This window comes from Madurella fahalii (genome assembly GCF_045866475.1).
Source record: "Madurella fahalii IFM 68171 DNA, scaffold_4, whole genome shotgun sequence".
NCBI classification, from domain to species: Eukaryota; Fungi; Ascomycota; class Sordariomycetes; order Sordariales; genus Madurella; species Madurella fahalii.
In genome coordinates this window covers 3,075,494-3,099,476 of record NW_027263974.1, presented here as the reverse complement: position 1 = coordinate 3,099,476, position 23,983 = coordinate 3,075,494, and the positions used below count along the sequence as shown (strand labels likewise).

Sequence of the window (23,983 nt, the reverse complement as noted above, 5' to 3'; positions counted from 1 at the left end):
GCCTGGCAGCAAAAAGGTGTTGCGATCTAAAAGGGTTTAGCGCTGCGAAGAGTTAGAGCGTAGTTAGCCGTAGGGGATCTCTTTTATATATTATTATTATTCTTCTTCCTACACCGCTTTACCCAAGATAGGGTGTGCCGGACCTTCTACCGCTAAATATATAGGAAAACCTCTATCAACAAGTAATAGGAGTAATAGTAGTAGATACCAGTTAGCTGCAAAAGAAAATACCATTCTTATCCTCCGCCTCGATATTAGCACCCTTGTCAAGTAGCAACTGTATAACTGCCTCGTGGCTATTCTCGGCGGCCTATGATAGCAGTGTTGTCACAATTCGGATAACCGACGAATCGGGTGGTGGGCGGAAAAGTGGGGGCCTGACCGAGAACCGACTAGTCAACAAGGGGACCCGGCGGGGCAAGAAGGTGTCCGCCGCTCTGTATTTGTCAGACACAGCGTGTATTCAGCCAGGAAGAGTGGGATGTATTGAGTTTTGCATGAGCGTTGTTCTGGTGAAAATTCATGTCCCTGGGTGGATGTGGTTTTATCCACATGGCCAAGACTTGATGCCTTATGGCCTTATCCCAAACCACCCTTGTATCCAACAGTATACTCCAGAGAGTATACGGAGCAATTGTGAACGGTGTCTATAAAAGTCATTCCTTAGATACCTCTAGAGGAATTAGGGAGTTCTCTAGTAAGCAATACAACTTGATAGCTAGGCTACCATTGAGACATCATTTGCACGATTGCCGTGAACCTTTAGGCTTCACCGAATCCACCATCCCTAAGAACTCAGACACCCTGCTGAACCCTCTCAGACGTTGGGAACCGACAGATTCGTCACAAGTGTCGGGCCATCCCAACTCTTCGCCTCGATATTAGCACCCTTGTTGACTAGCAGCTGTACAGCTGCTTTGTGGCCATTCCTGGTAGCCCACGATAGCAGCGTCCAGCCATCTCTATCCTTCACCTCGATATTAGCACCTTTGTCGACTAATAGCCGTACAGCCGCCTCGTCGCCTATCCTAACAGCCCATAATAGCGGCGTCCGGCTATCTCCATCCTTCATCTTGATATTAGCACCCTTGTCGACTAATAGCCGTGTAACCTCCTCATCGCCGTTCCTAACAGCTCATAATAGCGGCGTCCAGCCATTTCCATCCTTCACCTCGATATTAGCACCTTTGTCGACTAATAGCCGTACAGCCGCCTCGTCGCCTATGCTAACAGCCCATAATAGCGGCGTCCGGCTATCTCCATCCTTCACCTCGATATTAGCACCCTTGTCGACTAATAGCCGTACAACCTCCTCGTCGCCATTCCTAACAGCCCATAATAGCGGCGTCCGGTGATAAGAATCCTTCACCTCGATATTAGCACCCTTGTTGACTAGCAGCCGTACAATTGCCTCGTGGCCATTCTTAGCAGCCCGCAACAGCGGCGTTCGGTTGATCTGAACCTTCGCTCCGACACGCATGATGTCGACCGCCAGCCGTGCAAATGCCTCGTCGTCCTTCCTGGCAGCGCAAAACACCGGCGCCTGGCCACCATCCTCCGCACCATCCACCGTCTCGATATTAGCACCCTTGTCGACCAGCAGCCGTGCAACTACCTCGTGGCCGTTCTCGGCGGCCCATGATAGCGGCGTCTGGCTGTGTTCCTTATAACATGCCTCCATGTCGGCACCCTTGTCGTCGACGAGTAGATCATCCATTGCCTCCAGCGTTTCCTCATCCGCCTCTCTCCAAGGACCATGACCTGGATATGTTTTGTCCACACTTCTTAATGCCATTCTAGTCTCATAAAGCTCCGCGGCCCTTCGAAAAATTTTTATCGCCTCTTCGTAGTTTCCCATTGCGTTCTGTACCAGTCCGAAATCCCATACTCTGGTTGCCATGTCTAAATCATATAGGCACTGACACTCTGCCATTGGACACTTGGGCACTCCTCGGCGTCGTAGGAAGTCTTTATAGTCATCCTCACCTGACGACTTTCTTTGAGATTCATCCCAGTCCCAGATAAGTAGTAAATCAGTGGGAAAGGTTGATATTGAAGCTAACCACTTCCGCAACTCGTCTGTCAGGGGAAAGGCAACCATGATAATGGTCGCAAACCCGCCGCATGGTCTGATGGCTGTAGGCCTTGACGCCCCTTGTAGCAGACAGATGAGATCCCATTTCTTGGCTGCCTTTGCTGAGGCTTGGAAGGTGAAACGAGCGTTCTGTTCCTCTTTCGCATCAAAATCGCTTGGCGCATTCTTCCAAGTAACGTCCACGTGCTGTCTGTCACGCCGAGCAGCGCTATCTCCGTCTGAGGTTACTACTTTGCCAAGGACGTAACCTTTGGCTTCAATCACCGCCGTCTCCACACTGTCCCAAGTGCTGACTGACATCTTATCGGAGAGGCAGAATCGAATAAGTTTCCGAAAGGCTTCTTCCCATACAGTCTCGTAGTTGGCTTCTAACCCTGCTGTATGGGGGTTGTCATTGCTCATGCCAAGCAAGGCATAAACCTTATCGTGAAGAAGGGTAGCCTTGTGGGTGTGGTACATATCCACCAGCTCACTTAGAGGGCGTATGTTCAAGGAAAACCTCTCTCGCCGACTAGTTTCGTCTCCTTCGTATCTAGGCCGGAAGACTGCGCTTCTTATGAGATGGATGATTGGAAGGATCAGACTCGGCAGGTGTGGGCTCGTGTCGTAGGAAAGATTCAATGCGCTTAGGCCTGAGCAGAACGCATACCCGTCGATCTCCGTGGATCCACACTTGATCAGGACATGTCGAGCTGCAGCAACCTCCTGAAGGACCTAAATCAACTATTTTAATAACTCGTGTCCATGCTGTTGACTGTCTGCTTCCTTACCCAAACCCGCTGAAACCATTCCCACTCGAGCAGCGTGAGGATAGCTTGTTGGGTCGTTTTGTTGACTTCGGAATTGGTGAGCTGGTCTGACAGTGCAAAGCTAGCTTGCTGGTATGATTTGTAGATCGCAGAATGACTATTCCGCTCTTCGGTAGCCCGGAGTAGTGTTTTGAGTGCATGATCGCTGTCGTCCGCTGGCCCTCCAAGCCAAACAATCACGCGACTTGCTTTGGCATAGATCTTCGCCATAGACTCAACCTGATGTCCCTTTTCTTTGTCGTTTTGTTGATTGATGCAAAGAGCATCTATCCACAGGATCCTTTCCACAAACAAATCACGAAGATATGAGAGCGCTTTGTGAAGGTTTGCCCGGACAGACAGCTCATTGCCGTCTATATGATAGACTGTTTGTCCTCCTCCGACCCCCACACGTACGATAGAGCTTCATAGGAATGGGCTCTTCTCGAATCCAACAGAGGGCAAGTAATGAGCTGACATTCTATGCGGGAATTTTCGTCTGGATCTGGCAAAAGTCGGAGTAGCCGCACACTGGCTTTCGGCAAAGGGATGTATAGGGCCATGGTAGTGTGGAAGTATGCGCCGGGTAGACAAGAAAGATTATATCCAAGAGAGGTAATAATGAGGTAGTCAGGTATGTTCGCTAAGGAATCACTGGCTCTTGAGGAATTGAGGGGAGAAACAGCTGAATGCTAGATCGGTGCCCGACGCCTAGCTGCATCGGAATCGGTCTTCCTTCCCCATTGGCTATCCGCTGGCGCTCTCACGTCCCGCCCAATGAGCCAGATCTGCAATATCCACCTTGTTTCCCCCAAAACAGCACCAGAATAGATATTACCAGGCTTTCTTATGTGTGTCGCTTGTCGGATCGGCTACTCCTGTACTATGTGAATGGAGCCGGAGGCTAAAAGCATTGGCCAACCGATACATTAATTACATCACTAACTCTGTACCCCACCTGTAATTACCTAAATTTGGCCCAGAGTTCACAGGTTGGGGACAGGCACTAAGCGCTACCACTACCATGGCAGAGAAACAACGGGGAATAACAAGGCCCCGGGGATAGAGCGCCGTAATCAGCCCGCAAACAGAAGGATTGCTGTTCCAGCGACTACCATTGAAAATTCGTGACCATATATACTCTATCCACATCCAGCTCTTCTCTTCCACAAGATTCACATTCGGAGAGAGGCTGATCAACCGCATGAGGGGATTAAGATCAGACCCTGCGGCCAATAGCCTCAACTCTGCTCTGGGCTTGTCGTTGGGCTAAGATCGGCGGCTCATGGTTGGGCCACGTCCTGTTTTGCTTTGAGGACCCCGAAGTAATGTTCGACAAGCTATCTGCCCTGCCCACTGATATCCCCTCAAAGACATGCCAGATGTTAGTGGGCGACGATAGTCGTATGCTCAACTACCCCCTCGACGACATCTTCTATCGCCTTGTGTCGTTCTCAAGCTGCGTCCAGATTTCCAGCTGGATTAATTAAGGTAGCTCACAGTTCTCGGCGGCGGCATATGTCAGGCCAACTATGGCACACTCGACGGTCTCATCAAGAACGGCAACAAATGGAAAATCCTGCGCTATATCTGGCTATAGCTCAACAATGCTCGGATTCCCATTGACTTGAGGAAGCCCCAACAAAAAATATTGCGAAACCAGAACGATGTATAAAGGACAATGATATATAAAAGGACTTTAATTGATCTAGATCGAGTAATTACCTTGGCACGGTTTTTCTATGAAGCTAGCGGCAGAAGAACAAACACACCCTTTAAGAGTAGAGCGGTGTACGAAATAATAATATAATGCATTGCGTCAGCCCTAACTTTGGTCCATCTCACAAAGAAATCAAAGAAGACGGGATACCCAGAAGTCCCGGCGCGCGCAAACTGATCGAGAGAGCGTAATCCCTTCACTCACGCTAGCAGCCAATAACTGCTATGCTGTCCCCCCTAACATGGAAGTTTGCTCAGACAAGGAACTCTCCAACCACTTGGCCCAACCTTTTCATGACCGGACTGGTATCCATGAGACTGAAATGATTGACGTCGTCCAGTACCCGGATAGTGAGCCTATCCCTGCCAAGCAAGCTTGCCCAGCCACCGGCGGAGAAGTCGGTCCTGTTGTTCAGCAACCACAGCATCTCACGGGGATCGTCCGGACGCATCTCGGGCCGTGGACCGTGTGGGTCTTTGCAGACTCCGTCGCGTGCGTATACAATCAGCGTGGGCGGCGCGTCTGGCAGCGGCGTGGGTTCGTAGTCGTCGAGGATGCGAATGAAGGCGCTGAAGTGCGCACGCAGCCAGTCGGGCATCTTGTTGCGCCCGCCACCAAAGATGCCGATGGAGTCAAAGAAGTCGTACATGCGCTGTGGCGGGTTCTGCAGCCCAATTGGATTTGGCGAGTCTAACAGAATCAGCTTGTCCACACACTGTCCTACGCCACGCAACTGCCGAGCGGCCTCGACTGCGATTATGCCACCCGCAGACCAGCCGCCAATGGCGAAGGGGATGTTACGACGATCAGATGATGCCTGCTGTTTTTGTTGAACCAGCAGTCGCTGGATCTCGGCGACGTATTTGGCGGCAAGAATGGTCATGTCCACGTTCAGACGTGACATCTCCTCGGCCGTCTTCCGCCAGGGACAGTTCAGACCGTACACGGCGACGTTGCCGACAACGGTGGGGCCCAACGCGACGTAGGACGTAGCGGAACCTGAGCCGTCAGGAAGCAAAAACAGGAGAGCAGTAGCGGTCCGCATATTTCCCCAAAGCAAGACCGACGTCGCGTGTGGAGGGGACGAGATTGAGTTCATGTCCACATTTCCATGTAATGCAGCTCCGGGTCGAGATAGCAGTGGCGGCTGGGTGTCACATTGTGCCTCAAGGCCTAACACGCTCGCCAGCTCCTCCTCGACCTCCCGAAGTGTTCCATTCTCCGTGAACAGAGTGGTGGGAATGGCGTCACCGAGGGCGTCTCGAAGCTTGGCCGTGATGGTCAATGCCAGCAGCGAGTCCACCCCGATATCAGCAAGACAGATGGATGGGGCCAGTTCAGAAATTGGGACCCCGGTTTCCTCCGCAATCGTCTGCTCGAGAAACAGGAGAGTCGCCTTTCGGTTGTCCGAGCCCCCATTCGCAACGCCATCCTCCAGAGGGGTGGGAGCGGTGATATGGGTGGCGTCGCTAGTCCCACTACTGACACTCCGAGAACGTGAAGGCGGCGTCGGCATACCATCACTCCCGGAATGTGCGGCTTGGTCGTCCAACAAAGCCTGTAGGCTAGCGATAGTTGGATATTCGATGAATAGCGACGATGGGAGGTCCTTTTGCAGTTCTTCCCGCACTCTGGCGGTGATGGTCAGAGAGAGCAGCGAGTCGAGCCCAAAGTCGGCGAATTCACTTTCGGGTTTCAGTTCGGTTGGGGAGACGCCAAGCTCCTGGCAGATGATGGATAAAACGCGGTCGAAGAACCCAAGCAAGGAGGTATGCTGCTTCTTCGACGGCTGCCACGAGGGTTCCGTGGAACGGGCTTTCCTGGGGTTTTCAAGGAATACTGGAGGCGCGCGTGGTTGGACCTCGGGGGGGTCTATTGCTCGGGTAGTAGGATTTGTCGCGGAAGCCTTGGGGATAGCCTTTCGTGGAGGCAGAACGTGGTCGAGCACGTGGCGCGGGACACCTTGGAACTAATAATTATATGTCAACGAGCTTCTCACAAAGCTACTTGTTTCCAGTGAAGAGGTATGAACCTACCTTTACACCTTGGAAAATCGCGACGGTCCGCCCTTCATGGAGAATGTAGGTGTCGCCGGCATATAGAGTCTTTTCGACCAACTGCATACGGTTGTAAGCAGAGTATGTCTTGGCCGGGTCCAGCTTCTCGGAAATTCTCAGTCTCTCCCACCCATGGTTGATAAAGACCTGCTTATCGCTCTCGACGGCGTCGTTGCCGTTCATGATGAAGCCGGCAATGCCGCCGAGGCTGTCGATCCACCGCGGATTTACCGCAAAACCTCCGTCATCGACTTGGAACTTGACAGTAGACACCGCTTCGAGCTGCCCACTGTCAAGAACAACCTCCTTCATACCCTGGTAGTCTCTGCTGTACTCGACCACGGCACCAAAAAGTTTGTAGACCATGCCGCGCTTGAGCTTATGGCTATCACCACTGTGAATCCCCTGAATCAGGGCCTCGATGCGTGACAAGATCAGGTGGGTATTGCGCCTCCATTCGTCGAGCCATCGTTGTTCTGGGAAAACATGGGCCTCCAGTCTGGCATGTGTTTTTGTTCGCTTGCCGTTGCTGTCAACACTGAATATCGACATGGAGATAGAGCTTGTACTCCAGTCCGCCGTCGCGGAAACGCGGAAGAGATGGGTTGATTCCGTGGGTTGAGCAATCAGGGGAGCATCGACCTTGACGTCGGCTACGTCGATGCCCGTGGTAAGAGGAGACAAACCGGGCCCCTGGAGCATGTATTGCGCAATGGTGAGAGCCACATCAGCATATAGAGACTGAGGTCCTTGTTAGTAGTGAACCAAGCATGAGGCACATAATTGTCTAATTTACTTACAGAAGGGGCGAGATGAGCGCCATGGACGACGTGCCCATGTAGGACTGGCAGCAACCGGTCGTCAAAAATATCCGACTCTACGAGCAGTGACGATTGATCGACGCCATGAATTTCTTCAAGCACCCTTTGCACCGATGGTGACAGGCACTTGTGCTGCGGAGCAACCGCCGCGGCAGGGGTATGCGTGGCAGTTGCAGCGTCGATAGCCTGCACCATGCCCTCACCCTTGGTAAGGCAGAAGTCGTTGCGATATTGAATCCAATACTTCTTCAGATCACAGGAGTACCGGGGCAGTTGGACGACGTTGAGCGCAGCGGGGAAATCTCGGTGGTATTCGTTCCACTCGATTCCAAGCCCAGCCAGGTACAAGGATTCAAGCGCGGCAGCTAACGTCTTGTAGCAGTCGGCATTCTTGCGCAGCGAAGCCAGGGTGATACAATCCGACCCGAGCGTGCCCTTGATCATGTCCCCACACGCAGGGTGTACTCCGATCTCGGGCCAGATAGTGCGGTCGTTAACCAGGTTATCTTCCTTGGCCGCCTCGAGAAGCCCAGCAAAATCAACCTTGCCCCGGCAAGCCCTGACTAAGTAGGAAGCGTCCAGCACTCCAGACTCACCCTCCTGAACTACTCGGGAAAGCAGCGGAGAGGGCACTGGAACCGTGGGAGCATGGTAAACCACGCTATGCGAAGCCGCAGCTTCGAACGGTGCGAGGATGGCTTCCACTTGGGCCGAGTGGAAGGCAAAAGGGAGATCGAGTCTGACGGACTTTAACTCCATTGCCGTGACTCGCTTCTCAACTTCGCTGACGTCCTCGAGCCGGCCGCTTATGACATGACCGGCGGGCTGGTTCGCGCATGCAAACTCGCACCGCGAGCCACCCTCCCGGATTAGCTCGTTCAAGATTTCTATCGTGGTCTTGACAGCAAGCATTGCATGGGTGCCGGGCACGCAATACTCCTGCAGCAATGCGGCCCGCTGGCCAACGAGATATATGGCGTCGGCAGCCGTGATAACCCCAGCGGTGTAAAAGGCGGCATACTCTCCCAGGCTGTGGCCTACCACTGCGGAGGGCGTAATGCCCAAGCTACGCCAGCGCCTCACAAGTGCCATCTGCACGCAGGTGAGTGCGAGTTGTGATGCAACCACATCCAGGTCGTTGGCGCTGTCCACTGCCTGGCTGCCGTCGACAAGACCAAGGAAAGAGGGGAAGCCCTGGTCCGTAGCAAGACGGTTGAAGCGCAACATATCGGCGCGGAAGGACGCGTTGTATGCAAAGAGCTCCTTGCCCATGCCGCTGTAGAGGGTGCCCTGGCCAGTGAATGCAAAGACAACGTTTGCGGTCTTGCCAGCCGAGGGAATTGGCTTCGCAGCGATCTGTCAAGTGATGAGAGGCGAGTCCTGAGGGCGGCTATTACAGATGCTATGTCCATGCCCGAAACCATGGTTAGATGGTTGTGATGCATCCGACGTGCTGTGGTTGTGTAAGAGAGCGCGGGCAGCGAAGTGTGCGGGTTTGCTTCGAGCCACGATAGAAGGGCGTCGAGGTTCCCAACAAGGGATTTTGACGTCTTGGCCGTCACCGCAACCACGTGTACCGGGCGTGGGTCGACCACTACCGGCTCAACAGAGCTTTGGGATGGTGCGTCCTCCAGCAGGACAGCAGTATTTCCACCCGCGGCACTGAAGTTGTTCAAGAAAGCGGCTCGCTTGCCAGACACGCTGTCTTCCCGCCGCCAGGGAGTCGGGTTGAAGGCTATGCGCACGCCACGCTCGGCGAGATCCAGGGGATAGTTGTGATTGATGCGGGTTTTGATCCCGCAGTGTGGCGGTATCTCGTTCTGCTTCATCATCATGAGCACTTTGATCAGGGATGACACTCCAGAAGCCGACTCGGCGTGTCCGATGCTAGCTTTGGCGGACCCAAGATACAGTGGGCGCTGAGTGGTGCTGCCTGTCCGTTTCTTGTTGGGCACAAACACCGACAATACCGAGTTCATCTCGGTTGCGTCGCCGGCCTGCGTCCCTGTCCCGTGCATCTGGATGTAGCTGATGTCGAGGGGGTCGACGCCGGCATACCTCATTATGCGCTTGAACACGCTTGCCTGATCGCCCTCGTGAGGACGTGTGATGCTGTCGGTCTGGCCACAGTGGTTAGTGGCGGTGCCTACGATGACACCGAATATGGGATCGTTGTCCGCCTCAGCATCCTCAAGCCGTTTCAGTATAACGGTGCCCACGGCATCCGCACGACAGTACCCACTTGCGCCGTCGTCAAATGCGTTGCAATTGCCTATGAAGAAGAAGTCAGAGGGGATATTGCTTGCCGGTTGAGTCGTAGTGGGCCTTCCAGTCAAAGCGATCTGGAAGGATCTCACGGTGCACGTCTCGGCCAGCGCGAAGGAGCACCCAGAATGCTTCATTCGAATCGGCGTCTGGGAATCTGCCCGAGTAGCCGATAATGGCAATCTTAGAATGCTCAAACCCGCCCGGCTCACCGGTAAGTGGTTCCCCGAGCCCGGAAGCGCGCGAAGTGCTGGTAAGGGAGGTTGTGGCGTGGGCAGTCAAGGCAGTGCTGAGCATTTGCCCAGCGTTGCTGGCAAAAAGGGAGAATGGTGCACTTGGATGCCTGCACCTCGGCAAGGAGTGAGCCACACTTGGAAGCCACCAAATCCCATCGCACCGGCTTTTGAAGAGTTTCGCGCACCATCTCTCGGAGCAGAGCCTTGAAGGTGGGCGCTACTATAATCTCGCCCGTTGATGGCGAGAGAAGGAGCAGCCTGGGAGGTCTTGAAGTAGCGACGTCGTCGTCGGGAATCCGGTCAACAATATTATCAACGTCAGTCTCGTCGAATATGACTGAGGTGTGGAAAGGCGACCGAATATCCAAGTCCCACGCTCGCAGCCTGTCGGATTTCTCAATCAAGAATTTTTGCAAGACAGACGGCGGACCGCTTATCGTTGCTGCTTGGCTAGGGGTAGTCACGCTGATGTAGAGCTTCGTGTCGGACCGAACCACCTACAAAATATCAGTCCCTGACTCGGTTACATCGATCGCTCAACCTGTTACTTGCCTCTGAACTCTCTAACAATTTCAAGATCTCCTCGACCGTTCCGTTCTTTTCCTTGGGGCTGACGGCGGCCGACCATGACTCGACAGCATCTTCTCGTAACGGCGATGATGTGATGTTTTGGCCGGCTAACCAGGAGCACAGCGCTGTCCGGAAGGCGGCGAGGGCAGCTTCGACAGCAAGGGGAACTAAATCGGGTAGGGCTTGGGAGCAGCTTACGGCTGCGGCTGCAAATCCCCCGGTGCATGGTCCGACGACATATGTGTTGCATGGCGAGGGGTATGGTCTGGTACCACCTTCGTGCTCCCTTGTGCAACCTTTAGCTAACGTCAAAGTGCGAACAATAGACGGCTTACACAATAAAGAGAGCGATCTCGTATACGTTCAAGGCAAAGAACCTCAAAATTGGCGTGCCCTTGGTTTCCTCTAGTCTTGACAGGAGGTCGATGAGGGTTGTAAAATGAGGGAACAGATCCTGTTGCTGATACGAGAGTCCGCCGATGAGTCTTCGGAGGCGCAGGGCGACCCTCGTAAAGAACGGGGTCAGCAGCGGGTTGGTTTTGACGTGCAACAGACTTTGGGGTTCTTCCTCGAAACCTGATGACGATAAATCACCGAACGGAAGCACCTGGTACTGCCGGACTGTTGAGTCCGGCGCCGTTGGCATTGCGCTGGACGCCATTATTGACTCAATAGAGAACAAAACCTTGTCCAAATTCCGCTCGACAAAGTTCATAACTACTTATTTACATGAGGACAACGTCTAGGCTTCAAAGCTTAACTCAGAGGTTAGGCGTGCCTTGTATGGTGGCGGCACAGCCACGGCCCCAAATGCATGGTACTCTCAGCATCTCGCTGTTACCTCGGCTGATAACGCTGTTCGGCCTCGGGCGCCGTAACCCGGGTGGTGAGCCGAATTTCCGGGAAACCCTCAGAGGCTCCGAGGCGTGGCGGACAAAGGTGCCGAAAACCGAACGATCCACATCAAGCCTTGTGTTACACAATCGCGGTGGTTGAAGGACAGACATTGTCCTGTGAGAGGAAGGAGATGATACGTTTGATTTAAGGCTTGGATCTGGCGGTCTTCTGTTTACGGAATTTGCACTCGTATCTCTTCACGTGCTCTTTCGCAGTATTCCCGCTATTCAGTTACCATGGACACCACCGCCCACCTACAGAGGGTCTAGGCAATCACGATTTTCGGGTACAAGAAGGACGGCATGGATGAGCAGGTATACCATGATTATGTGAGCAAGAATCATGCCGGGCATCTCAAGACGCTCCTGGCCCAACACGATATCGTGTCGTACACAATGGTGAGTTTAAGAGTCTCACTTCGCCTCCAATGTGCAGCCAACAATGTCTGACGCTAAGAGTTGACTGCCCAAACAGCAATACAACACACTCGAGTCTCGTAAGCTCCTTGAAGCCATTCAACCCGGGCTCCCCGCCGAGAAGGAGGCAGATTGCGACACAGTGGTCCGAATCGTCTTCAAGGACATCCAGGACTATCTCAGGGTGCGGCAGGACCCCCATTGGGTACAAGTGGTGAACCCAGACCATCACAACTTCGCTGACGGCAAGAGGACGAAGTTCGTGACTGGTTGGTATGAAGTTCATGTTGCGGACGGCCGCGTGGTTCCGTGATAGATCCGTTAAGTAGTAGAACTAAAAGAAGTCACTACGATGTTTCCCGTTGTGAGTCGAATGACGTATGCATGGTTTTCTAGAGGAGGGCGAAAATACTAGTACTCGGTGCTGGTTGAAATCTGACCGGTCTGAGATAATCTATGGCAGGAGGCAACTGGATCTATAGACAGCCACGGGCGCTATCCTGTGAAGTTCTGATCTGCCTGCATACAAATCTTTGCATTTCCCCGTGTCCTTAATCCACCACCGCTTTCAAGCTCTGCTGGTACCCTTCGATACTCTGGTTTCCGTTGTATCCATCTGAATCTACCATAGCCCACGAAAACTATGTGAGGTGTACGCTTCTCTGTACTCAACGGCGAAGCGATCACTGGCCTCTCGGAAGGGCACAGCCCATTCTCTTGATGTCCTCTGCTTAGCGTTGTGCATCGTCATGAGAGTCACATCACGCCTGCGGAACGCTCTCTCAACATGGGGTACAAACGTATCCCATGCAGGCGACACCAGATCGTTGATCAGAAGAGTCGGGCGGCTGGGATGTTGCAGAACGGGAATGAAGCTCCTCAACAACCTTATGCATGACTTGTCGTCCAGACACCAGAGGGCGCTCCGGAGGAGGAAAACACCGGACATCATGCCATCTTTTCCGTTCTGGGCGTGTTCCTCGCAAGAACGTACCGCAAACAGTTCCCGCAGGCGGAAGGTCACTCTGTCAGTCAGCTGTGGCGGCAAGCCCTCCGCCCCGCGTTTCAATAAAGGCTCACACGAGTCCTGGACTTCGAGCCTGAGCTTCTGGAAGGTGACGGCTAGATCCGCAGCGAACGAGCCTGTCCTGCCAGCCACATCGACCACGAGGGCTCTTTCATCTTCGTAGATATCTGGCCGTGTCGACATCCAAGCCACATCATGCCATTCCCGGGGTCGAGGCCTTGGTATTATCGTCAGCCCATGAATGATGGCATGTTTCATGCGTACTGAGGATTCCGCACTCACTCCTAGACACGCTCTCCATGACTTCGCCGAAGCGGTTTCCCTGTTTTGGGTGCTTAATATGCCATTCGTACATTGGCATACCCCATCTTCGGTAAAATTAGTTCGTGAAACTTGAACAGAGGACAGGGAGACGTAAAACTTACGCGTACTCGAACGCAGATTGCCCTGTCCAAAATGGATTGTGCTTCAGCAACGAATCTGCGAGGTGAGCGCTTGCAACCCTTGTTTCGCAGAGTCTGTTAAAAAAATAAAAATTAGTTAGCTGGAAAACCCCTAAATCATGTTGTTGGCTCACTGAAATGCAATGAAAGACCGGAAGCCTGGATCCCTGACCAGCTCCTCAGAGATTGCCGTGTGCGCAAAAGTGTCTTCCTCTGGCTCCTTCAGAATGCCAGCACACGCGACCAACCGACAGATCCGCAGAACCTTCTCAGCAGGCAAACCGCTCTGTTTGGCAAGCTGAACTATGGGCATGGCTCCCTCGAGCGGGATGTGCTCCAGGATGCCAAAATCGAGCAAAGTGTACAAAGCGCCATGCTCCCAGTTTATCGAGACGTATTCGTGAAGGAAGCTGTGAGGCCCTTCTGTCAACTTGTTCACTCCTGCAGCAGATACCGAAGGGCGGTAGAATGCTGTGGTATATCGCTGTCATGAGTGGTCCAGAGCTCAGCGAGCACCAACCTCAAGGCTCGGAAGAGCGCCGGACCGATCCGAGAGGTAGGCAACCAATTTCTTGGTGTGGCTATGAACGTCTTCGGCGATACTAAGGAGATAGATTCATCCGGGAGAGTCCATACTTGATATTCAAGCTGTTATCGCACTTGCTGCTCAGGCACAAAGGGATGCTAGTACGTGAGGGTAACAACTTTGGATAAGTGGTAGTACGTGCTCAACCAAAAGCAGGGTCCTGCTCACCTATCTTAGCGTTCGGCTCGATACTACTTCCCGCATTAAAACTCGTTCTTCGCTCCGGGGAGAACCCCTACTAGACCTTTGGGCTATGCTGGGCTAACGGAGATCGTACTTATTTTGAGGGGCACGGGGCGGCCGCCGAACCGCGCCCCCCGTCCCCCCCTTTAACATGCCGCACTACATCCGCATTCCATGCTTGTAGGCTTCGAGTGTCATGTCGTCCGAGCCAATGAAGTTTCAGCACATTGGATGCCTCAAGCCTGACTCTCGGCGGAAGTGTGCGGTGTCCGGCACCCGGGCGCCGAACTTGGCCGGGACGACAGGTCTTAGCAGCAACTGCTAATCACGGCGCACGAACTACACGTGCTCTTCTGCAAGGGTGAACAGCCCTGTCTGCACCCATGCTTACATTGCTTCAGCTGTCGCCCTGTCCCGACACAGCCCCTGCATTCGATTCCCCCGAGGGTTGACTTTGTCTCATTCATGTCGGTTCAGTTAAACGAAATTCCGCGGGCTTACATGCTAGCCCAAGGCCACTTCCGACGTTCTACCTGTTTTTCGAACATCGAAGAAATGGAGCAGCTTCTATATATAGCCGTGGCTCAGTCGTCGTTGAGATGCCTCCGATTGCACTCCTCTGCAGGCCAATCCCGCTATTCGTTCATTAGTTACTTCCTCGGCCTAGAAATTGCCGTCTAGGATGCGTGTCTCGCCCCGCTCCTTTCAAGGAGCCAGCTCCTTGGCCCTCTCGCTCTTTGCATGGGCGCCCGTGCAGGGCGCTCATGCTACCAACATTCTTGAGCGAGATATTGCAATCATTGGCGGCAGCGCTTCGGGTGTCTATGCCGCCCTTCGTCTGCGCGAGATGAACCATTCGTTTGCGGTGGTGGAGGAGAGAGGCAGTTTTGGTGGTCACGTTGCGACTTACACCATCCCGGGCACTGAAAAACACATCGACTACGGTGCGCAAGGCTTCGGAGGCGATGAGGATGCCATCACTCGTTTTTTTGGCTACTATAACATCCCTCTCGTCCGTGTGAGACTGAGCGAGGTTGGGTTTGGCAACAACCGTTACGTCGACTTTAAAACCTCGACAGAACTCTCCGACTTCCACCCCGACCACAATATCAGCATCCTCTCACGCGAAATGCACAAGTACCCGGAGATTGGGTGTATACCGTGCTACCAAATCCGCTCCCCGGGGATCTTACTCTGCCCTTCCGGGACTTCATCATCGAGTACGGTCTTGAATCCTCAGTGTTCAGCATCTACCCTCAAACCGAGGGCTTGGGCGATCTGCTGTCACAACCCACGCTCTATGTCTTCAAATATCTCAACACCGCTTACTTGGACGGGCAGCTCCCGACCTCGCCTGGATTCTTTGTCACAGAGAGGACCTTCAACCAGGAAGTCTATCTTCTAGCCCAGGCAGACTTCGGCGCGAACGTGCTCGTCTCGTCCAGGGTTGGCCGCACATCGCAGTGACAGCCGCGTGGTTCTGGTCGTCGGGACGCCGACCGGCAACAAGACCATCATTGCAAAGAAGCTGCTCGTCACGATGCCGCCGATCATGGCCAACATGGCACTTCTGGGCCTCGACACCCACGAGTACAACATTTTTTCCCGTTTCGAGGCCCAAGGTTGGTATGTCGGTCTGGTAAGCGCCCCAGGTTTCGTCTCAGGTGACGAGTTTGTCAACGCGGCCGCGAACTCCCAGTTCAATCTACCGCAGCTCCCCGCGCTCTACCAGATCTCGCCCACGCGGGTGGCGGGAATACATTTCGTGCGTTACGGCTCGTCAAGCTACCTGAATGAGAGTCGTGTCAAGGCCGATATCGTCCGCACCGTCGACCGTGTCCGCCGCGCCGTTGTCCCCAACGCGGCAAGCCTTCCCCCCGTGGAACTGCTCGCGTTCTCAAGTCACTGGCCTTTCAGCCTGCGAGTCAGCGCCGCAAACATCGCCGGCGGCTTCTACACCCACCTCGACGCCCTGCAGGGCTACAAAAGCACCTGGTACACTGGTGCTACTTTCTCATCTTCCACCGCATCCCATGTGTGGAACTTCACTGAACGACTTCTCCCGCAAATCTTCCCGTAATGGTCATGCAATGGGGGATTATGTCAAGTGTTCATATCGAGGAGGACTGAAGGAGAGGAACAAACGGTATAATTTAGCAATTACAAAGGGTATGGCCGTGTGAACGAACTGCCGAATGTGCTGGAACAAATGCATAGTAGTTATATTTCTAGTAGCTAGTGGTCGAATCAACAATGGTTAAAGTACCCTTGAAATATTAGGTGCCCTTCCACTACATTCTTCCTATTGTAAGTTCTTGTGGCATGTTATCGTGCAATGTATGTAATTAGTAACTTATCCGTTTTCAGGGGAAGGGCTAAATGGCGTAATTAAGTCCAATGCGGACCCCAATGGCTGCTAAATGATGGTAAAAACTCGTGGGATCTGCTTGACGATCACGTGTCGGAGGAACTCGAAATGGGTGATTTTAGGAAAATCATACTGGTTCCATTTCCGGGTCAGAGGCTTTTCAAGCATTGTTCTCGGATACTCCTATTAACCATCGGCAAAGGACTGCTTTGGTGGGATGTACTAGATAGTAGCTACTACTCCATGTTTCCCAGCATAGCCGGATCAAGTTGGAAGATACCGTATAATTAGCTTGAACAGTTTACAAATCACAACTATTTCGTCAACGACTATTACCCAAGACACGCTTATCGTTGCACCGGCACCAACCTACACAACAGAGGGGGCTTCGCCCAGAAGCCCCAAAGCTTCTGCCCGTCCAGCCACTTCAAATTGGCTTCCGTCTCCACCAACTGCATGTCAAACCGCCATAACATGCGCGCCAAGTTGAGCCTGAGCTCCGCCCACGCCGGATTCTTCCCAAGACACGCGCGCGGGCCGTACGAGAATAGCTTGAACGCTTCCGCCGCATCCGGGTTCTTGTCAGCAAGCCAGCGTTCCGGCCGGAAGGCGTCTGGATTCTCAAAGTTGAGCTCAGAGCGGTAGCACGCGAGGTGGTTGACACCGACGGTGTAACCGGCCGGCACGAAACGGCCGTCGATGTTCTCCCCTCCCTCGGGTACCCTGCGAGGGAGGGTGATGGCGACGGGCGGGTACAGGCGCATGGACTCGTTCAGGACGGCATCCAGGAACGGCAATCCCCCAGCCATATTGGCCGTCGTCATGTCCGTCTCGGCCGGGAAGGCGGCACGCACCTCGTCGACTGCCCGGCGGTGCGCGTCCGGATGCCGCAGCAGCAGGAACGTGGCGCCCGACAGCGCCGTGGCGGTGCCCTCGGACCCGGCAATGCTGATGGAGAAGGCGTTGGTGTACATCTCGGCCTCGGTCATGCTCGTCTTGGCGTCACGGGCGCCGCCGTTGTGGTCGGCAATGTGACTCAGCACGTAGTGCCAGAAGTCCTTGCGGTCGGCGGTCGGCCCGCGGGCGATGCGCGCCTGGACTGTCTCGACGGCACGGCGCTGGTTGGCCGCCCGCGAACCCGCCACGCCCCGGAGACCCAGCAGCGGGAGCAGCGGGCGGATGAAGGGAATGCCGTAGTAGCGCAGCATCTGGTTCAGCATCAACTCCCGAGAGCCCGACTTGATGGATTCGACGAACGGCGATGGCATGCTCGAGTCGAGGCAGCCGAAGGTCTGGCCAAAGGCGAGATCGCCGATAAGGTCAAAGGCTGCCAGGTCAGTGATGGCGCTGGGTCAGCAAGGATCGATAACCTTTGCCAAAGTCATCAGAGGTTGAGACGCACTAGCAAATGTATACCAGTCGAATAAGTCGACCGGCCCACTGCGGCAGCGATCTTCGAGCTGGGAGCATAGCTTGGTGCAGTACATTTGGAGTATCTGCTCCTGCTCCCGCAGCGCCTTCTCTGAAAACGCGTGTGAGAGCAATCGCCGCTGGCGTGCATGTGTTTCACGATCTGCCGTGAGAATGTCTTCGGACGATACGTAATGAGCATGGTACCTTGTGCATAAGGAAAGGGGAACGTACTCAGCGCGCCCGAAGGCGTGAGCAGCGAGAAGTTAGGGTCCTTGGACATTTCAACAGATCTTTGGCCATATATCGTCTTCCAAGCACCGGCCGAGCTGTACGAGGTTTCATCGGGCGCGATGCGCACTACCGGTCCATAGCGTTTGTGCAACTCGTGCAGCCGCTGGCTGAGAGTGCCTCGGTATTGGTGCAAACACCATGGAAGCCGACTTGCTGTCCACGCCTTTGGCCCCGGATGCTTGCTGAGCGAGTGGAAGTAAATGTTGCGGACAAAATAGAGACACGCCTGAATACCGGTATTTATTAGTTATCGTATTTGTCTGGAGCCACCTGGATCTTGAAGCAAGCCGATGACCAGGCATTGTGACTTACAACAAGTAGGCAAAGCCCCACAGCATATGCCAAAGAAATCGTGCCCAGGGGTGATATGTTCCCCGGCAGGTCCTCTTCCTGTCCGACAACTCTACTAATATTACTTGTCATCCTGGGCCTTGAAGAACTAATAACGGGCTTGAAATGGGTGGCCCTTATCCAACGCGACTCTTGCGCCTGCTCGCAGTGGCCGCCGGCCTTTTAAGAATTCAACCGGAATACTGCTTGATTGCGCCGTAAACCATAAGTAATTGAGATGTCCGAGTTACACCCTATGGTAGTGCGGTCCCCTCTTGTGGGCCCATTTAATTCGGCTGGGTTCGGGGGGTCGGATGCCGGACTCCGTGCAGGGCCGGTGTTGACGGGTGTTGTTTCCAAAGCGCGAAGAACGATAAGTCGGGTAGGAGACAAGGTACAGGCAGCCACCGAGGAATTGCTGCAGCTCTGTCTTGCATCGAAGTGGTAAGACGGAGATTTTTTTTACCGCGGTAGATTTAAGAAGATTTATTACAGTCGATGTTCAGTCAACCACTCAGTAGGCCCAGATCAGATATAGTATTGGGGCACATCCAAGACTGACTGACGCTGCGTTGGTATTGAAGTACCAGTAACCCGCTATTTGTGTACACGATGCATACCCAAGACGCGCATGCAATTGTCATTGGCGCCGGTATGCGTTCCCTGTCTCTCTCCAACCTCCAAGTCTGTCGCTGATTACGGGTCACCGTGGTTCTTCCACGCAGGTATTACCGGCCTCCTCACCTGCCAGGCGCTGAAGAAGGTGAGTGGGCGCAATACCCATCCAGGCCACATCTGAACTTAGGCTTGTCTAAACTGGACCGTTCTACTTGCAGGCCGGCATCAACTACTCCATCTTCGAGAAGGAGAAGGCTATGAACTACCGGAGCAATGAGTGGACCATGGCAATTCACTGGGCTCTGCCCCTGCTTAAAGAGATCCTCCCGGAGAAGGTGTCCGACAAGATGGATGCCATTGCTTGCAACCCGACGGTCGGCATCCACTCTGGCCTTTATCCGATCATCAACGGCGAGACTGGTGAGCTTATCACCGGTGTGCCCTACGAAAACGGGCTACGAGTACCCCGAAGCCGGATGCGGGAGCTCGCTTCCGAAGGGATCGATGTTCAGGTAAGCTTGAAGATGCTACTCTCTCGGAGACTACTGCGTCTTGGGCTGCTGACAATTGCCCAGTACAACAAGTCTCTCGCCGACATCGCCTTCAACAAGAGCGGGGAGGGGGTTATTGCTACCTTCTCGGATGGCACCTTGGTTCAGGGAACTCTGATCATTGGTGCCGATGGCCCCAAGTCCAAAGTCCGTGAGTTTGCCATGGGCAGCGCAGAGAAGGCGGCCGTGACCAGGTTTCCTATCTTCTACACTAATATGACGGTATGTTATAACGATGCCGAGAAAGCTCGATTCGTCAGACAACGGTATCCCACGAGCTATCTGGCCTTGAGCTAGCGGTCCTTCTATGCATTCTAGTCGAGTTAGTGTGCCCGACTCCTTCGTGTGTGATTTATCCTAACGTTTTGGTTCCGCGAATTAGTTGCAAGCATGCCCGATGGTCCTGACCACCCCGAGTCCTGGATCTTCCACATGGCCATGGCTTGGCTTGGCGAAGTGGACAACTCGCTCGGCTACAAGGAACGCCTGGTTCTGATCAAGGAGCGCGCTGCCGGCCTAGGCGAGCCTGCCCGCTCGGCTTTTATGTGGCTTCCGGATGCTACAGAGGTTCACAAGGCAGATATCAGCTACTGGGTTACCCAGCCGTGGACAACCGTAATGGAAGGATTTCGCTTATCGGCGACGCTGCACACCCCATGTCGCCCTGTGAGTTCTCCCCGTTCATTGGTGCTTCTTTTACTTGTTCCCGGAATTTGCTCACATGCGCTGCCTCAACATACACAGACCGGGGTCAGGGGCTGAACAACTGCATCAATGACGTTTGGCACCTTTCGCGGGAATTGAAAGCCGCGCTCGCTGGTGATAGCGCCCAACTCACGCTTGCTGAGGCAATGAACAACTACGAAAAGGAGATGATACCTCGCGGGGCTGAAGAGGTCCGGTGCTCGGTGGAGAACGGGCTTATGTTGCATGACTGGAAAAAGATCCAGGCGAGCCCCGTGTTTCAGCGCGGATTCAAGCCCATGGACGGCCACGGCAGCGCCGCTGCTGCTCCCGCTGTTGCTGCGCCTGAGAGGGAGATCAGTGAACACGCAAAAGTCCAGCTGCGCCGGGATGCTGAGTCGGCTCCTGGTTTAGCCGTGTCCTCTGCCTAGAGGCGTTATATTTATCTCGAGAGTGCGTGATTTGCTGAGGAGCAAGCGGCAATTAATCACAACCCTGCCCGAGATTGTGAGATGAAGGTGATCATGTGACGTTGATAAACTTGCCTTAACACGTGCCAATTTTACCAGATTCAATCTTCTCGACAGGAAACTACTAGTACCATTGTAATAGCTGTGCAGAGCAATAGCTCTCCTGCTGTGGCACGTAGCGTTAACAAAAGGGGAGAGGGGGCTGGGGGGGGGGGGGAAGGTTGTTAAATACGCTTGCTCTAGATTTTTTTTTTTCCTTTTTTCTCTTTTTTGGTAAAGGCGAGAGAGCCGTTAAGTAAGACGGTCGATATCAGTGCCCGCGGTACGACGAGAGTAGTGGACTGGATCTCTTCTGACATATGTACGGTACAATCGGCGCCGATGAGTGAGGTGGCTCGTGTAGGAAGGCCGATAAAAAAGGAAGCCTGCGTCGACCAGCCTCCTTCGTTGACGAACGAAGTGAATACTTTAGGGCTGCTCGTAGGAGGTCGGAGGATGAGGGGGAAGAGGAAAAAACACCGCAGAATGGCCGTCCAGAGACGGATCAGCGGATTTGATATATGAGAAGCGAAGCGACTTGGATTAGATGTTTGGGTGGATTACTGAGGGTTAGCTACTATTGTAACTGTGATAAGAGCAAGATTATGAATCCCAGGGCTTGGGCGAGTGAGATCTAGGAGGCACATTCATAAATCAAGGTGAGTAGTTCGCATTAATCAACATTCTTCCCGGTCACAGGCCTCTTCACCATGCAAGACGCGGCCGGCCCAGAGAACGCCTCGGCCGACATGTTTGGCAACGGGATTCTCGATCCTTAACTATAATCTATTGACTTATTGTACTATTTTTTAATCCTTTACTTTAATGGAAAACAGCAGGTAGTTGTTACCCTACTCCAACGTCCCCTTCCCTAACAACCCCACCCGACAACGCGTTATCAACCGGCCTCATCTGCGACTTATACCTCCTCCTCACCCTCACCATTTCTGCCGTCTGCACCGGATCCTGATCGTCCAGCTTCTCCACAAACACAATCCTTGTACTCTCAAGCCGATATCCTCCCAACCACTGTCTCAACTCCAACCAACCCCACCACGCCACTCCCGCCAGAAAGCAAAGCCACCCCACCAGTGGGTTCACCCACCACACAACCTCATTTGCTTCCTGTTTCGACGGACTCAGAAACGCCCCGAACAGCATCACCGCTAATCCCACCACCGCAACGACACAAGGCAAGGGATCCAATACCGGCGCCCATTCCCTTTTTTGATCCCAACCTCTTCCCTTCTTCTTGTTCCCCTTCTCTTTCCCATTCCCATTCCCACCTCCCTCCTCACCCCTAGTCATAGCACGCGGTCTCAACAAAGAATCAATCTTCATCCCCAACAACCCCACCACAGTAAGAAACCCCAGAATGCCAACAATGATGTATGTGTAGATGTACGTCAGAAAATTATATGCTTTATTTGGCGAGAGGGTCAACCCTACTACCAAAACCAGGAAAATCTCGATGGATAGATGGAGGATTGTTGCTGCGAAGGGGGCTTGCTCTGCGTTTTTCCGTCCCCCCTGTGTTGTACTTGTGGTGGATGAAGGGAAGAAACGAGCAAAGAGAGTGTCTTTGGATTTGGCAAGGAGGAGAGAGTAAGGGAGGATCCCTTCCTTGGCGATTTCCTGCTTGACGCGGGAGGCGGTGTAGGTCTGGGCAAGGAGGTTGCCGAGGATGAAGAGGGCGATGATGATGGAGATGGCCCGGGTGGTGGCGTCTTGGTTTGCGTTGGAGGAGAGGGTGTAGAAGAAGGCGATGGCGGGGTTGGTGATGATGTTTGTGGTTGAGGGGAGAGTGCCGAGATACGGGTTCATGCAGAGGTACGAGGTGTTGACGAGGGTGTAGAGGAGGATGAAGAAAGACATGGTGTACATGACGCTCTTGCCGAAGAGGCGTTTGGGTTGTTTGACTTCGGCGAGGACGTAAAAGGGTTGTTCGTACCCGGTGTAGGGGTATGTTGCGTAAAATAGGGCTAGGACGACATCCCCGAAGTCGCCGCCCTCGCCTTTGTTCTCCCAGGTGATCTGTCGACAGCCGGTGTTATGGGTAGAGCCGTAGATAATGCCGATGAAGACCATGAGGATGACCAGCAAAACTTTGCAAACGGCGAAAATATTGTTGAGAAGGATGGAAAACTTGCGCGTGGCGATGTTGATGAACGCACAAATGGATAGAGCAAAGATGGCCCAGGCCACGACAGGACCTCTCTGCACGCACCCGTCCTGGCAGGTCGGGTCGATGACGGCTTGCATGAAGACTCCAAACTGGATGGCGTTTCCGGCGAGGTTGCCGAAGATGATGAAAGCGATGCCAAACACGCAACTGATCATCAAGTGGGGTTTCTTGAATATGTACTCGAGGTAGTTTTTGTCGCCCCCTGACTTGGGAGTGGAAACATAGTGTTGTCCCACAACATGGCGAGGGATGCTGAGGCCGAGCTCCACCCAGCAAGCCGTAATGCACAGCACAATGATGCCGGCCGAGAACCAAACTAGTAACGATGCTCCTGGGTTGCCGACTCCTTTCAGCACATTATATGGCTGGGTAAAAATTCCGCTAGCGATGGTGCGATTGACAATGAGGCAAAAAACCGTAAAAGGACTGAGAAGTTGATCCGGCGAAAGTGCGCGGTTGATGAGTGTTGTCTCAGGGCTGGCGTCTGCAGCTGCCTGAGCGTCGGCGAGGTGACCCTGGTCCTGGAGCGTTTGAGCCGGAGGTTCTTGCTCAGGTTGGGTGTGCTGGGTCTCCATCTCGATTTTGTTCTTCTTTTTTCTTCTTTTTTCTCGACAGCAAGTGCGGCTTCAACCCAGAAAGACCAGATTGGAATGTCTCTGAACGCGGTGTGCAGCGAGGAGGCGGTGCACTTATACGCTGGTCGATGGTCGGGCGCTTCCATCCCGTCTTGCCCGTTCCGTGTTGGGATGGCTTACAGCTGTGCCCGAGTTAGGTTACTGGCAAGCCACTGCATCAAACTCAACTATTTGGCTGGAGCTGACCGAACAGCATCCAATCGTGATACTGTGATGCCGCCACTGACGCATCGAGTTCTTGATAGGCGCGGGTGGAGTACGTATTAGAAACTGTCACACCTCACCATCAGGTCTA

At 53.6% G+C, this 23,983-nt stretch overlaps 8 protein-coding genes across 8 annotated transcripts; 4 read left to right on the top strand and 4 right to left on the bottom strand.

Moving 5' to 3' along the window:
* Nucleotides 1-4,856: 4,856 nt before the first annotated feature.
* On the bottom strand, nucleotides 4,857-11,213 carry MFIFM68171_07898 (uncharacterized protein; the record flags this gene model as incomplete). The annotated part of the gene is made up of 8 exons (XM_071063318.1): nucleotides 4,857-6,572; nucleotides 6,640-7,401; nucleotides 7,461-8,837; nucleotides 8,903-9,753; nucleotides 9,839-9,903; nucleotides 9,959-10,479; nucleotides 10,535-10,838; nucleotides 10,888-11,213. 8 exons carry the CDS (start codon nucleotides 11,211-11,213, stop codon nucleotides 4,857-4,859), a joined length of 5,922 nt encoding a protein of 1,973 aa, XP_070919419.1.
* A 149-nt stretch (nucleotides 11,214-11,362) lies between these two features.
* MFIFM68171_07897 (uncharacterized protein) lies at nucleotides 11,363-12,178 on the top strand (the record flags this gene model as incomplete). Its single annotated transcript, XM_071063317.1, has 3 exons — nucleotides 11,363-11,491; nucleotides 11,719-11,847; nucleotides 11,924-12,178. 3 exons carry the CDS (start codon nucleotides 11,363-11,365, stop codon nucleotides 12,176-12,178), a joined length of 513 nt encoding a protein of 170 aa, XP_070919418.1.
* Nucleotides 12,179-12,987: 809 nt separating this feature from the next.
* Nucleotides 12,988-13,648, bottom strand: MFIFM68171_07896 (uncharacterized protein; the record flags this gene model as incomplete). The annotated part of the gene is made up of 4 exons (XM_071063316.1): nucleotides 12,988-13,109; nucleotides 13,175-13,260; nucleotides 13,318-13,410; nucleotides 13,470-13,648. 4 exons carry the CDS (start codon nucleotides 13,646-13,648, stop codon nucleotides 12,988-12,990), a joined length of 480 nt encoding a protein of 159 aa, XP_070919417.1.
* Nucleotides 13,649-14,786: 1,138 nt separating this feature from the next.
* MFIFM68171_07895 (uncharacterized protein) lies at nucleotides 14,787-16,184 on the top strand (the record flags this gene model as incomplete). Its single annotated transcript, XM_071063315.1, has 2 exons — nucleotides 14,787-15,324; nucleotides 15,550-16,184. The coding sequence occupies 2 exons, from the start codon at nucleotides 14,787-14,789 to the stop codon at nucleotides 16,182-16,184; spliced, it is 1,173 nt and encodes a 390-aa protein (XP_070919416.1).
* Nucleotides 16,185-16,819: 635 nt separating this feature from the next.
* MFIFM68171_07894 (uncharacterized protein) lies at nucleotides 16,820-18,599 on the bottom strand (the record flags this gene model as incomplete). The annotated part of the gene is made up of 4 exons (XM_071063314.1): nucleotides 16,820-17,799; nucleotides 17,875-18,060; nucleotides 18,117-18,402; nucleotides 18,489-18,599. The coding sequence occupies 4 exons, from the start codon at nucleotides 18,597-18,599 to the stop codon at nucleotides 16,820-16,822; spliced, it is 1,563 nt and encodes a 520-aa protein (XP_070919415.1).
* A 519-nt stretch (nucleotides 18,600-19,118) lies between these two features.
* MFIFM68171_07893 (uncharacterized protein) lies at nucleotides 19,119-19,972 on the top strand (the record flags this gene model as incomplete). The annotated part of the gene is made up of 4 exons (XM_071063313.1): nucleotides 19,119-19,158; nucleotides 19,232-19,269; nucleotides 19,343-19,636; nucleotides 19,700-19,972. The coding sequence occupies 4 exons, from the start codon at nucleotides 19,119-19,121 to the stop codon at nucleotides 19,970-19,972; spliced, it is 645 nt and encodes a 214-aa protein (XP_070919414.1).
* A 93-nt stretch (nucleotides 19,973-20,065) lies between these two features.
* MFIFM68171_07892 (uncharacterized protein) lies at nucleotides 20,066-20,790 on the top strand (the record flags this gene model as incomplete). Its single annotated transcript, XM_071063312.1, has 3 exons — nucleotides 20,066-20,220; nucleotides 20,301-20,341; nucleotides 20,420-20,790. 3 exons carry the CDS (start codon nucleotides 20,066-20,068, stop codon nucleotides 20,788-20,790), a joined length of 567 nt encoding a protein of 188 aa, XP_070919413.1.
* Nucleotides 20,791-21,714: 924 nt separating this feature from the next.
* MFIFM68171_07891 (uncharacterized protein) lies at nucleotides 21,715-23,628 on the bottom strand (the record flags this gene model as incomplete). The annotated part of the gene is made up of 1 exon (XM_071063311.1): nucleotides 21,715-23,628. One exon carries the CDS (start codon nucleotides 23,626-23,628, stop codon nucleotides 21,715-21,717), a length of 1,914 nt encoding a protein of 637 aa, XP_070919412.1.
* Nucleotides 23,629-23,983: the final 355 nt, after the last annotated feature.